The 13,465-nt window shown below is 39.6% G+C and overlaps 3 protein-coding genes across 4 annotated transcripts in view; 2 read left to right on the plus strand and 1 right to left on the minus strand.

Moving 5' to 3' along the window:
* Positions 1 to 241: 241 nt before the first annotated feature.
* On the plus strand, positions 242 to 3,055 carry LOC128672210 (uncharacterized). The gene is made up of 3 exons (XM_053749191.1): positions 242 to 563; positions 870 to 1,152; positions 1,871 to 3,055. Exons 1-3 carry the CDS (start codon positions 399 to 401, stop codon positions 2,662 to 2,664), a joined length of 1,242 nt encoding a protein of 413 aa, XP_053605166.1. The 5' UTR covers positions 242 to 398; the 3' UTR covers positions 2,665 to 3,055.
* A 1,003-nt stretch (positions 3,056 to 4,058) lies between these two features.
* LOC128672317 (uncharacterized protein) lies at positions 4,059 to 9,912 on the plus strand. Its single transcript, XM_053749380.2, has 7 exons — positions 4,059 to 4,098; positions 4,194 to 4,400; positions 4,581 to 4,904; positions 5,077 to 5,231; positions 5,738 to 6,008; positions 6,202 to 6,417; positions 6,990 to 9,912. Exons 2-7 carry the CDS (start codon positions 4,203 to 4,205, stop codon positions 7,221 to 7,223), a joined length of 1,398 nt encoding a protein of 465 aa, XP_053605355.1. The 5' UTR covers positions 4,059 to 4,098; positions 4,194 to 4,202; the 3' UTR covers positions 7,224 to 9,912.
* A 134-nt stretch (positions 9,913 to 10,046) lies between these two features.
* The window catches only part of LOC128672316 (E3 ubiquitin-protein ligase RNF19B-like), a 41,595-nt gene continuing 38,176 nt past the window's right edge, over positions 10,047 to 13,465 (minus strand). The window contains exons 6-9 of one of the 2 annotated variants that reach the window (XM_053749378.2): positions 13,174 to 13,315; positions 11,721 to 11,955; positions 10,955 to 11,159; positions 10,047 to 10,662 (exon numbers count right to left, since the gene is read on the minus strand). In XM_053749378.2, the coding sequence (XP_053605353.1) occupies positions 10,376 to 10,662; positions 10,955 to 11,159; positions 11,721 to 11,955; positions 13,174 to 13,315 (869 nt within the window). In that variant the 3' untranslated portion in view covers positions 10,047 to 10,375. Of the gene's footprint in view, positions 10,663 to 10,954; positions 11,160 to 11,641; positions 11,956 to 13,173; positions 13,316 to 13,465 lie in introns of both variants that reach the window. The other variant, XM_053749379.2, reaches the window with a different exon arrangement.

Below are 13,465 nucleotides of genomic sequence, written 5' to 3' on the forward strand. Positions count from 1 at the left end.
AGAAGGTAGGTCTCTTGACTAGGTACCTTCTCTTCTAGTAGTCGAGTCGCTGTCAAATATGTGCTCCATGACTGTTCAAAATTAATTTCTATAATCTAACACAAAAATATAGCAAATAACGTTTTATAAATCTTTACCGAATTCTAGGTGAATAACACTACCAGTATAGCTACACAACATAATATCTACTATAGAATGTAGAAGGGGATACGTCACGGGAGTCTCGAATTCCCGATGAATAATTGAGATAGTGGCACGCATGCGCGGCTTGGCGGGGGCCGGGCCGCGCTACGCTAATCACTTGCATTCTTTCTGTGCAATAAAAATGACGGAAACCGTGATTCATTAAAATCGGCGGGAATGAGAGAATTATAAATTAGTGAGATTTAGTTGTGATCATGCAGGGGGAAGAGGCAGACAGTGCGGCGGTCTCGGAGGCTCCGAGCAGTGGCAGTGAGGACTCTGAATGTGAGCAGGGGCCGGAGGCCGACGTAGATGCGGCGCTGACGGAGGAGTGGGCGCGAGAGCTGCTGTTTGGAGCGGGCGTGGCTAACGCCAATGAGGTTTTCTGATTTTGATTTTGTATTGACTTGACTATGCCTAGATAGAGATAAAGATCTATGAATGTGTGTAGGTATGTATACCTATATCTAAGATGCAACTCTTAAGACTGATTAGGTTTCGTAAACATAAACATGCATCCATAGGGCACATTAGATAACTTTATAAATTGATTTAGTTCCATCATTCGGAGACGTGTGATTCAAGACTTCTATTTTTTAAATCTTTGTCTCTATTATTTCAGTAGGATCGCTAAATTAAGATTAACGAATGCAATTTCCACACAGGCAAACAATACATTTTTGTAGGTTCGAGTGGAGTCTCGTGCAGGGGTCGCCGGCGCCCTAAGCAGGGTCCTGGCCGTCACAGTGCGCTACGAGAGCGCGGGCGAGCGTAGGGCTCTGCCCCTGGTGGTGAAGCTGCCTCCCCGCGACCCATTTGGGCGGCTGTTTGTGGCGGAGGCCCAATTCGACACACGAGAGATACTGTTTTATACAGAATTAGCTCCGGTGCTGAACAGGCTGGCTGAAGAAGCCCTGGGGCCTGGAATGGGTTTGCCGGTGCCTCGGTACGTGAAGGCAAGATTACCAGGTATGTTTTCTTTATGGGTATAATTCAATTGACACCTACTTAATCCCAAGAAAGATACGTGCTGCAGAAAACTGTGGAATTTAAGAACTTTCATTAGAGCACACTGTATATGATAAGTTTAGAGTGAAATGAAGCTCCTACAGATTTCACATAGCAATTTTGAAATAAAAATTCCGAAATAAAGAATGAGGCATCATTCACCTTAATTAAATACAGGAATCTAGACAAGGGTTAATTGTTCGAGAATCGAAATCGACGAGACACGAATAGTATGTGAAAGTCCACTGACATATTATATCTCTTGTATGATAATATAAAACGCGATGCCACAACGCAGTCATGCTCGGTTTTGTTTCAACTTGACTTTTCACCTTATGACGTCGGACGTCGCCGTTCATTGCCCTATTTTTCTGCACTACATACCGTGACCTGTTTTTGAGAAGTATGCTATGCAGCTGTTCCGATTTTTCCGAGAATAGATATAAGTTCCTGAATTTAAAAAACGTTTATTCATATAAATATTAACTGACATGCGAAAATGTCTGCATTTCCACTCCGACCAACTGAAACAGATACTTATTTTTAATTCTCAAACAAAACTTCGGTTGTAGTAACTAGACGTAATGTTGTTAGATTAAGAGGTACATAGGTTAACTGAAACTGAAAACACGACATGTGCCTTTTCCTGTATAAATATTTGCCTTTTTTCTTTTCACAGATGAAATTGGAGGAGATAGCGAATTAGTCCTGGAAGACGTAACAGCTGTAGGTTTCGAATCTGCAGATTTTGCTGAAGGTCTCACAGAAGAACGAGCAAGGTCTGCGCTCCACGCAGCCGCACGGCTCCACGCCCTTTCTCTAGCCCTTCGCGAAAGAGAAGGCCCTTTGGACCAGAGATTCGATTTTCTGTTTCCCTGCGAGCGAGCAGCAGCCGGCTATCTCCGCCTAGTGCGACGAGGTCTTCCACAGCTCGAGTCGTTCTTACGAGGCCGCACAGACTGCTGTGAAGAAGCTGCTGCCGTATCCGACTTAGTTTCGAGAGCGCCGTCCTTGCTCGGAACTCTCCTACGACCTGCCGAGCCCGCTCCACTAGCCCACGCCGACTTTTGGAGCGGAAACTTATTGTTTAGAGAGAAAGAAGGTGTCAGCGAATGTATAGCTTTAGATTGGCAAATGGTATCGCTCGGTAGGCCAATGGATGACGTAGCACTGTTGTTGCTCTCGTCTCTTACGCCTGAAATGAGGCGGTCCGTCGGTGATGCTTTGATAGAAGAATACGGAGATCGTTTAGAAGCTGAATGCGCGAGACTGGGTGCGTCAGCGGCTGGCGCTGCAGTGCGGCGAGGTCTAAGGCCCGACTGGCCCAGAGCCGCATTGAGAGCCTTGCTACTTTGTGCTGGCAGTGTTGATGTCGCATTAGGAGAACCCAGAGCAGAGAGACGCCTTCTAGAAGCAGTACGAGATCTTCACATGCAAGGAGTGCTTGCGTTACGACCCGATACGGAGGGGTGAGGTGCGCGTGAACTACTACAAAAGCGCAATCTCTTAAATGCCAAGAGCGAGCTGAAAACAAATCAACAGTACTTTAACGATGACATCGTCGTTTTCGAAAAAAGCAGTCCAGTTGCGTTTGTAGTTTTATTTATTTGTGAATATTTTAAGCACCAATTACATTTAGCAATGTGTTATTATAATATTCATCCTTTTTGGCAACGATTGGATTCGTGGGTCGCCTTGGGGCGGTGGTGTGAAGCCTAAATAAAGACTGAATTTACTTACGTATATTTCACCGTGTTGTATTGTACCTACAGTAGGTAATATTTGCTCATCGTATCAAAAGGCTAGAAATTCATTGCGGTCTATTGACTATTATTTAAATGGAAATTAAAATATGAACATTGTACTTCTTGTTGTGTTTTTTACCTTAACAAAAAATCTAGACTTCTGTATAATAAATTTATGCCTTTTTTAGCTCATTTATCAGTCCAAAAATTATTAAAACCGTTTCAAATATTGTTTGAAACGCTGCTTAAATATTACTACTAGCTGCGCTCCGAAGCTTCGGGAAATTTCGGGACAAAAAATACGCATGTCCTTCTCCCTACTTCAGACTATGGGAATGCAACATTTCAATAAGATTGGTTAAGCAGATAAAGCGTGAAAAGGTAACAAACAAACTTACTTTCGCATTTATAATATTAGTTAGGATTATCGTGTAAAGGCACAATGAACTTCGACTCGAACGAACCTCGATTTTCAGTCAGTGGTAGACTGAAAATCGGACGAATTTCTCATTTACCTATACATTTAGATTAATAACTATTTATTCGGATAGATTGATAGTCACCTTTTAATTTATCAGAGCTCCTCTCATTAAATAACTACCCTCGCTATATTTATATCAACGTAAATTTCAAAAACTAACTCGCCTTAATTTATCTATTACTAGATTAACTAGGTAACTAGTGCAAACGTTTTGCTGGGTTTGTATTTTATTGGGCGAGTTTCTAAAATTACGATCCTGTTAATAACATGTATTTTAAATGTATATTAATTAATAATTGTCATGGATATAGTTGTACGAAGTACTTACTAAAACCATGGTAATTGTAGTTACAATTATTCAGACTAGGTCTAGAAAATTTAGGGAGGTGACGGCCAACATTAATACCTACATAAAGAAGAAGAATAATGGCGAGTTAATGTGATTTCTGATTATATTCTCTTTGGACTGTGGTAATTTCAAAACATTTTCTCCTGTTTATGAACGAAATTTTCGCTGTAAACCCTGGATTTAGTACGTACTTCGTACGAAGTACCTACAAATTCCATGCTCCAAACATTGCCTACAACAGCTCAATTTTCTGAACGAAAACTTGAGTGGAATAGAAATTGTCAGGTCGAACTGTCAAGCAAGTCAACTGTCAAAAAATATTTTGACCTTCGGTTCGTTTTCTGTATTCCTAAATGTTTTTAAAATATAGTGATGGATTTGCAATATTAAGAGTGTAGTTTTTTCCTCTTTTTTGTTTTATTTTCAGTGTATAGTAATGTCTCAACAGAATCAAGTTAACTTAGAGATAGAGAACGAGGCTCCAGCCGAGGGTACCCCACGTTCCAACCCCCTGCACAGATTGGACTCCGTTCCGAGGACAGTACCTCCAACAAACAGAAACAATCTCGGTCTTGGAGACCGGTTGAATAGTGTTTTTAGGGAAATTAGACCTTTTGTTGAACATGCGCGGATGGTAAGTTTGCCAATTATTTTATTGCAATTCTTATTATGACACAATATATCTTGTTATTACACTGATGAATAATAAGTAGGTATTCTTATCTTTTGTAACAACGATTAATAATGCTCCTTTTGTTATTTAATAGTGCTTGTCTCAGTATTTAAAATAATTAAGATACCTAATTATTTGAAGGGCAATAATGCACGACTTTCTCTGCCAACATGGTTACCACGAAACGCGCCCGGGACTCATCAAATTGGAGAAGGTAGTATTCAGCGACCTCAGAGTTCAATTGCTCATGTGAACTTAGGTCCTTCATCTCAAACTTTCATAGTTACTGAGAGAGGTACACCTCAGAGAACCCCATCTTTGGGTCACGGTCGTAGTGTTTCACATGACTCCGCAGATCAGGACCAGGAACATCCAGAGATCAATGTGTCAGTGAATCCAGCCAATAATAATAATATCCATGACAACGCTGACAATGACAGTCAGAGTGATGACGGGACACAACAGGTGGGCCAACACAACAAAACATTGTATTTAGGATGCTTTTTTGAAAAATTTATTAATACAACTTTAACTCAACTGCTAATAGACATCAAAAAATACTAATTAATAAATTTTTAAAGATGTGGAATAAAAGGTGGTTATTTATATGTAGATATTTGTGTTCATGTTATTGCAGGTGGTAGATGTTAGAGCGACACTAAATCTACTGATTCGATACGCTCCATTCTATCTTATACTTTTCATAAAATTCATGTATGACAGTAGGGAGGGACTGTTCACATTTATTGTACTGTTCTGTACATTCATACATGCAAACAGTCTTGTTAGAAGGTAAGCATCTTTACTATTTTTTGTTTTGATTTAATTTGGTATTATAATTCATAAATATAAACTCTCACAGTATAATAATCAAAATAGATTTGTATAAGTAAGTTAATTAAATCTACTAATATCATAAATGAGAAAGTTTTGATGTGAGTGAGTGAGAATGTTCAACCATTTGAAATCATAAAAAATACAACATATTACATTTTTGTATACAGGTAAAATATTACAAATAAATAGAAAGTACTGTACTTTTTATCCTGCTAGCTATACCAGCTGGTGCTTCTGTTTTAGTTAAGCTCCTATTGTTACACTAATAGTTTTAATGTATTAACATGACTCATTAAAGCTATTTTGTATTTGTATCCTCCACTCTGACAAAACCATTATAACAATAATAAAATCACAGCTTTCAGACTCAGGTTTTCGAGGCATCAAAACTGAGTTTGTAATTGGGAACACATTCGGATGTGAGAAATTGTGTACTCACATAATAATCATCCTAATTACAGAGAACATGGAAAGCAGATGAACAGGAGTATACTGGCATTATTCAGCGAGCTGGTCTTCACAGGCAGCTGTATAATCATCGTCCATTTCTTATTTGGTCATGACAAACTACTGCCCAATGTTGTGATGTTTCCGGGGTACCGGGAGTCCATAAATGTGTGGGAGCTCCTCTGGCTGGTTGTGCTGACCGATTTGATTGTCAAAATCATCACGGTCGATGTCAAAATCGTGGTCACAATGATGCCTGCTATCTTGCTACCTTTTCAGAAAAGGGTTGGTATTGATTATCATAATTCATAGTTGTTATTGGTTTTTAGAATTTATTTTTTTATATCTCACACTGATGGGCAAAGGCTATTTTGTCATTTATCTTTGTCCGTCGCTGAACACTGGGTTTCCTTTTCGGGGCGTCACAGCCGAGGGATAATGAGAGAGAGACTAACATGCTAACTTCTTAATGTTTCAGGGTAAAGTTTACCTATTTGTGGAGGCTATATCCCAATTGTACCGTTCTCTGCTGACCATACAGCCGTGGATATTCTTCCTGATGCAGTCCTACGAAGGCTCAGAAAAAATGGTGGGCATGTTCCTCACATCCGTGTATGTGATTGCCAAGATCGTCGAGGTGCTCATGAAGCTCAGGCTATTTAAAAATGCCACTTGGACTTTGTTGCAGAGTGTTGTAAGTTTTTTCTGTCTATACATTCTGTTTTTTCTTATGAGAACTATTATTATGTGGACAATTTTCACAGTACTTATTGTAATAAATAAATCAAATATGGAACATAAAACATTTACAACCATGAAAGTAACTTCCTAAAAAGTTTATTTTATTTAGGTATTATTGTAAAATCATAGAAAGACATAAGACAGAGGTAAGATCGTTTATTTGTAAGAAAAAACTGAGTTTAGGTATTCTAGATACTAATTATTCATAAGTATATTTATGTGTTGACATCCAATGTCACATTAACTTGCATTAATTTCAAGTATTTTTGAATTTAAGAAACAGTGCTGACATTGCATATTTTTATTATAAATCACATTTACTAAAGTTTTTCAAGGAGATTATCTTCAATATTTCAATCATAGGCTACCGCGGTTAGAGCTCCGGACAACTAGTTATGAAAAGAAGTTCCCCTGTATATTTGTCTGATAAACTCAAAAACTACTGGACGGTTTTTGCACGGTTTTCATCTTATATATAATTATAGTTTACCAGACTGCTAGTAAAGAAAAAAAAAATACCTACAGAATCTGGGCACAAAGCCGACTGGAGAACAGTTGTTGTCAGCGGGCGAGTCGTGCCCGATCTGCCACGACGACTACAGCACGCCGGTGCGACTCGGCTGCAGCCACATCTTCTGCGAGCTCTGCATCAGCGCGTGGCTCGACCGCGAGCACACGTGCCCGCTGTGCCGCGCGAAGGTCGCGGACGAGCCCACCTGGCGGGACGGCTCCACCACGTACGACTTCCAACTATATTGATTACTTTTGTGCCATAGCGGGGCGAACTTGGTGACGCTTCTTATAATAATCTAACAACACGGAATGTGATCTCTAAAATGTTTTTACATAATTTCTTACACAATTCTAACGACTTATTGTCACTTACAACGACAAGGGCAGCATAGTTTTTTTTAGAAAAAACAATATAATCTATGATTTGCTTTGTTTGATACCTCTCCTCCATATATACAAGCCTGGCTATGCCCTTGGCTAATGTTCTGTGTGTGGTCAGCGAACAGACTGATGTCCAACTGTATTGATATTTTTAAAGTAAGGCCTAAATTCTGTTTAGGAGCTGTTTTTTTTTTCTTTCGTAACCTCTGTACTATCGCTTGCGACTCCGTAAATTAGAATAATGCGCGCCAAATAATTAGGGCCTACTATTTTGCTATTGCGCAGGCAAAACATAGATAAACCAAGGCCCAAATGTCGTGGCGCGATTTGTAACTGTATTTTTGTTTCATCTTCTATTGATCGTAGTTTTTGGAATCGCCGAGTTTAGGCTCCTATTCTCTTGGTGGAATTGATATAATTTAATACACTAGCTAGAATTAAATTAATTCTAATAAATTTATTGAAATAAGTAATGTAACATGTTGACTGTCGTTTTATATAATACAGTTATTAGAAGTTATAGATATTAATCATTAAGAATATTCATTCATGTTTTTGAATTACTATAAGATTCTCCCTTATATTAACCCCATTCCCATAGAACATATTTGTAAGTATTTCATTCAGGTATTTCATTCATGATCAAAACACGAAAAAATTATGCGATTAACGATGGTTTATTTGTTTTGGACTTTTAAATTTTAACCAAATGAAATCATAATTTAATAAAGTTTTCATCGATGTGCGTGTTTAGATAAAAATGTGGTAGTTCACCCATTCACCATAATATGTATTGGCTGTGACCTGCGTCCTAATCGCGCTAATAATTTTCGCATCGCTTCGATCGTTCCACTATTTTTTATAGTTCGGGTATCGCGAAAATAATTTAACAGATTCTTGGATCAAAACTGAACCATAAACAAACATTATCGTTGTGAAAAACGTTATTCTTGTCACAACTACAAGTTTTCGGAGATAAAATTGTAATCGAAACTGAATAAAAAAAACCGCAACTTACGGCTGACGTTATTAACGCGATTGGGGAGCTGGATTGTATTAATTGATTCGCCATTTGGTGGCAAAGTGGTAATATTAGCATTTATTTGGCATTTAAAAATAAAATTGCAATACAGCATAACAATTAACTTATTTATTTTAAACAGTAACAAGAAAAGTGAATTTGGAATGTTATTTATACTCAAAAAGCTAACGACAACGTAATATAATATTCAAAGTCGTCTATAAATTTTTGGGTTGTCTATCGAACAACGCGTGAGAGCTTAAAAAATCCTTTCATTATATTTAATTCATGTATTTCTATAGATGTTCTTGTTTAATCAACGTAAATTATACCTATTTAGATTTAAATAATCTTAAGCCCAAAAAAAGTGTAGTTGTAGAAACTAATTTCATAATGATAACTAATGAAACAGCTTAAAAGCGATTTGTCCATGTTTTAAAATTAATAATTCTAAATGAACTAAGCCAAATATAAAATAAAAATATTTATTTAGATTATACTTATTTCGTTGTAAATAAAAAAAAACATACAAGGAGCTATGGTAAAAATTACTTTAAAAAATCCATAGTCCCTCCTTGTTTTTATTTATGTAGGTAACTTGGGTAAGCAAAATGTGATAAAAGTCTAGCCAGTTGCGCTAATATTCGTCAGGACAAAAACATGTATTTAGTTTAGACATTGATATGGAAAGAGAAAAGGGACGGAAAGGGGGAAGTGTATGAAGCTCAGGACACACGAAGACATCAGATACTATACGATCAGTGACGACTGTTTGATGGTTCCACGTCTGCGACACTGAGTTGCAGAACAAGTTGTGGTGTCGCTACCGTAAACAGGCCTTAATTAAGATGTAATTTTTGGCAGTTTGTTGCCCTAGCGAGCTTCGCCAATAAAAACAAAAATATTTTTTTCGAGGTAATTTTTTTTTAGAATGGCGCGAATATTTTTCACGCGTGCTAGGTTGCATCGCATACTCATCACCGCCTTGTTTGTTACGCGACATGAATCGACCTACTTGTACATAATTATTGTGCAAGCAAATGACAATATTGTTTAATCAATGGCGTGAAACTGTAAATAATTCATGTATTTAATGTCTAAGCAATTAAATATTGTAGTTTTATATGTGAATTACCTTTTTGTTTTATTATGTAAATTATTAAGTGCAATTTTTATTGTGCTAACCGTGCATTGGTTTTTAACAAAATATTTATTATGTACATTCCATTTGATATTATTTCTCTTTAATATTTTTAATTATGTTTATTTAATTTTTTGTAAATACGATAAGTGATTGTATGGGAACCGATCATATTTATTCGAAAAATCGTTAGCGAAATAAACAAAACGTATATATAACAGAGTTTGTTCGGTGTGGAAGCATGTCTGTATCTGTAGTGTATGAACACGGCTATTCATTGTATTCGTAATAAGACCGAATTATTCGTTGTTTGTCTAGATTCACTAAGCAGATGTTGGGCCTATTAAAATTATTATATGGAGGTCGTAATAAATACTTGATGAAAATGTCAACTCCCTTTTTTAATTACACACCTCAAGTCCAATCATTAAATTCGTTAACTGTTTTATAATTTAGTGTTTGGTGGTCTAAAGTACCAAATACTTATTGTATTCACAAGACAATAATAAAACAAGACATATTTTAATATTATAATCACATTTTAATCGTAGTTTACACTTTATATGATTCACGTAACATTACTTATAGCTTACATTACTTTTGCCTACAAACGTGAAAAATTAAATAATTTAGATCATTAATAGTAATTATTATTCAAAGTATCACAAATATCGGATAGAGTAACGCTCTGAAAGCGAAGCATCTACTCTGAGCTGCCTTCGAGTTCGAGCGGTTGGCACGGCACGGCACACTCGCACGGAACCGCGACGGGATCCCACGCTTTCCGTTCGATATCTTCACATATCGAGGGACGACGGTATTCGACAAGACCGATGTGCTGGAGCGGCGTATTCGTTAGGAGGCGGGCGGGCCGGCCTCGAGGTCCGGGGCCGCGGGCGGCGCGGGCGCCCCGTACAGGAACAGACTGCGCAGGCGCGCGCTGCGCGACGACGAGGGCGCCTCGTCCGGCCAGCTGGCGGCGCTGGCGGCGCTGGCGGCGCTAGCGGTGTCGCTGTGCGCCACGTCCGCCGTCACCTCCAGTCGCTGCGCCTCGGGCGCGCCCAGCGACCCCGCCAGCGCCGCCAGCGACGCCGCGCGCGCCTCACCCGCCTGCCCCGACCCCGCCGACAGCGACGCGTCGCCTAACACACAACAAATATACTATAATGACTTTGGAGTTTGGAAACAAACGCAACTCTATATATTAGATCACGATTAAACTGACTGTTATGTGAATGAAACAACTCACTCATTTTTTAAGACTCAAAATTAAATTCAACTGAACACACATTATGCTGAAATAGTTATTTCAATTAAAATGACGCATTTTGCTCACTTTCTTTTAATGAATAACATAACCTAAAATCAACGCATACTAAAAATACATTAAAATTAAAAATGGAATAATAAAGATATCTCCACTCCAAGACCCACCTATGCTGGGCTCGAGCCTCCTGGAGCCGGCGTCGGCGTCCGCGCGGTCGTCGTCGAAGTGCGCGGCGGCGGCGGAGCCCGCGGGCGCGGCGCCGCAGCCGCCCGCGCGGCACAGCGACACCGGCACCACTCCGTACACGTAGAACAGCAGGATGGGCACGCCGATGCCCACCGCCAGCCCCGCCACCAGCGGGGACACGATCAGCTGTGGAGGAGATATAACAAATTGAGCTTGAAATCAATGTGGAAATAAAAATTAGCCATACAAAATTGTTGCCACATAATTCAGTATTTTACGTCAAAAATGTGACAGTCCTCATTTTTTGTCAAGAGTATGCTATTGGATTGTTGATTTCGAGTATAAGGCAAGCGGAAGTAGGTGAAATAAAATAAAAAATAGATTCTCACGTACACAATACCATTCGTCTTTGTCCATTTTGATAACTAAATTTACGTTACAGGGGAAGATTTATCTTTCGCCGTTTATTAACTAGTTGGGAAAGAAGATATTTTTTTCCATTTTTATAACTAATACAGATTTTTCTTTCGCTGTTTGGTAACTAAGTAATGAATCAATTTTAATCCTAAGTAATATTATAAATGCGAAAACAAGTTTGTTACCTTCTCACGCTCTATCTACTCAACCGATCTTTTTGATTTTTTAAAGTATGGAGAAGGACAGAGTACCTTTTATCTCGGAAAAATATATTTTCCCATGGAAAACGAAGGCGGGCACAAGTAAGTGATAGAGAAAGAGGAGACACACCGCAGCGGCGGTGGCGGCGGCGACGGCGGCGCGGCGCTTGGCGGGGCGCGCGCGGCGCAGGCGGCGGTGCGCGCGGCGCCCGGCCCACAGCGGCAGCCCCACCAGCAGCGCCGGCAGCGCCACGCCCGCCACCACGGCGATGCCCAGCGGCGCCCCCGCCAGCGTGCCCAGCTGCCACAGCAGCTTCTTCTTGCGCGACCACGGCTTCTTGCCCCAGAACGTGCAGCCGCTCGGGCTGCGACGACATGTTTCGTTCATTTCAGAGTTCTCATAGCACGAACTACTAATTGTCTCCGAGTCCGCTGCGACATGTCTTGGACGGAACATTGTTAAAAAATATAAATATGACCGAACGTGTTTTACAATGATAAATTACGTTCGGCCACGCCCCTTTTTATGTTTTTGAACAATGTTCTGTTTAAAACGTGGCGCAGCGGACCCGGAGACAATTTATATGACTTTGTTACCATAACTACCTACATACATTATATTGACGGGATTTATAGTGACAGTGACTTGATATTCAGTCAGGTCACACTTACAAAGTCAAGTAAGATCTTTCCAACCACTTAATTTTATTCTTCATCATGGACTCAAAGGTGGTATCTGATGTCGTTGTCCGTCAAGCGGAAATCGTCGCCAAGATCAATAAGCTCAATTTCAACAAGGACTCTGTGTCGAGGATGACTGCTGAGTATTTATCAGGAAAATTAGAAATTTTAGATAATCTTTGGGACGAGTTTTCTAAGAACAACGTACTTCTATTAAAATATCCAGAGGAAGCTGCTCAATATTTAACAGGAGGTTCCTATCAGGCAAATTACGAATCTTATCAGGCATTTCGTAGTCGCATTTTAGCATTTAGCAAGAAAGAGCCGGCAGTACAACCGGGTACAGCGGAGAAGGCAATTCAGCCCAGCGGAGAACTCGACGATCTTCTCACTTTGCGTACGTATTTCAGTGCATTGAGTAGATTGATTCAGAGCATAAACGTAGATACCATTTCAGAAAAATGGGAAATTGAAGACGAGTTACGTGACATACAGGCCGGGTGGACACGACTATCGATGACACTCATTTAAAAATTGATAACATTCTTGCTGGAGGTAGGCTTGCTTTATTAGGCATGAAACTCTATAGAAATATCAAACGTAAATTAAACAGTAAATTGTCCTCTAGCACCCATTCAGAACAATCAGTTCCAAAGCTTGAAATCCCCTATTTCACGGGTCAATATAGGTACTCATTGGTCCACTTTTTTCAATCTTTTTTCTGAGACTATTCATAATAATAACTCTATCAGTAAGGTTCAGAAAATGCAACATTTGAAGGGCAAGGTCAGATATTTTTTTCTCTTTTGAAGACAGGCGTCTATTAGTCAGGTTTTCGTCGGCCTTTTTGGGAAGACATTAGAAAAATACTGAGCGAAAAGCAATCAGGCACTACCACCAACCTGAGGTAGTGCAGATCCGAGACCTCCTTCATGCAGAGCCAGCAGAACTCAGCGCCGCACACGCAGCACACCATGTGGTTGCAGGAGCCGTCCTCCACCTTCACTATCAGCACGGAGCAGCGCGGGCACGGCTTCACGTCTCCTGCACAAATCAATACAATTTATCATAATAAATTCACAGAAGTGGCTTCATTTACTCTTTGCTGTGCATAGTAACAATTAGCATGTTGATAACCAAAGATTTATAATATAACTGACGTTCATTTATTCTGATGTGATTTTGGAAGATAGC

This window comes from Plodia interpunctella, chromosome 9 (genome assembly GCF_027563975.2).
Source record: "Plodia interpunctella isolate USDA-ARS_2022_Savannah chromosome 9, ilPloInte3.2, whole genome shotgun sequence".
In the NCBI taxonomy this organism is placed as follows: domain Eukaryota; kingdom Metazoa; phylum Arthropoda; class Insecta; order Lepidoptera; family Pyralidae; genus Plodia; species Plodia interpunctella.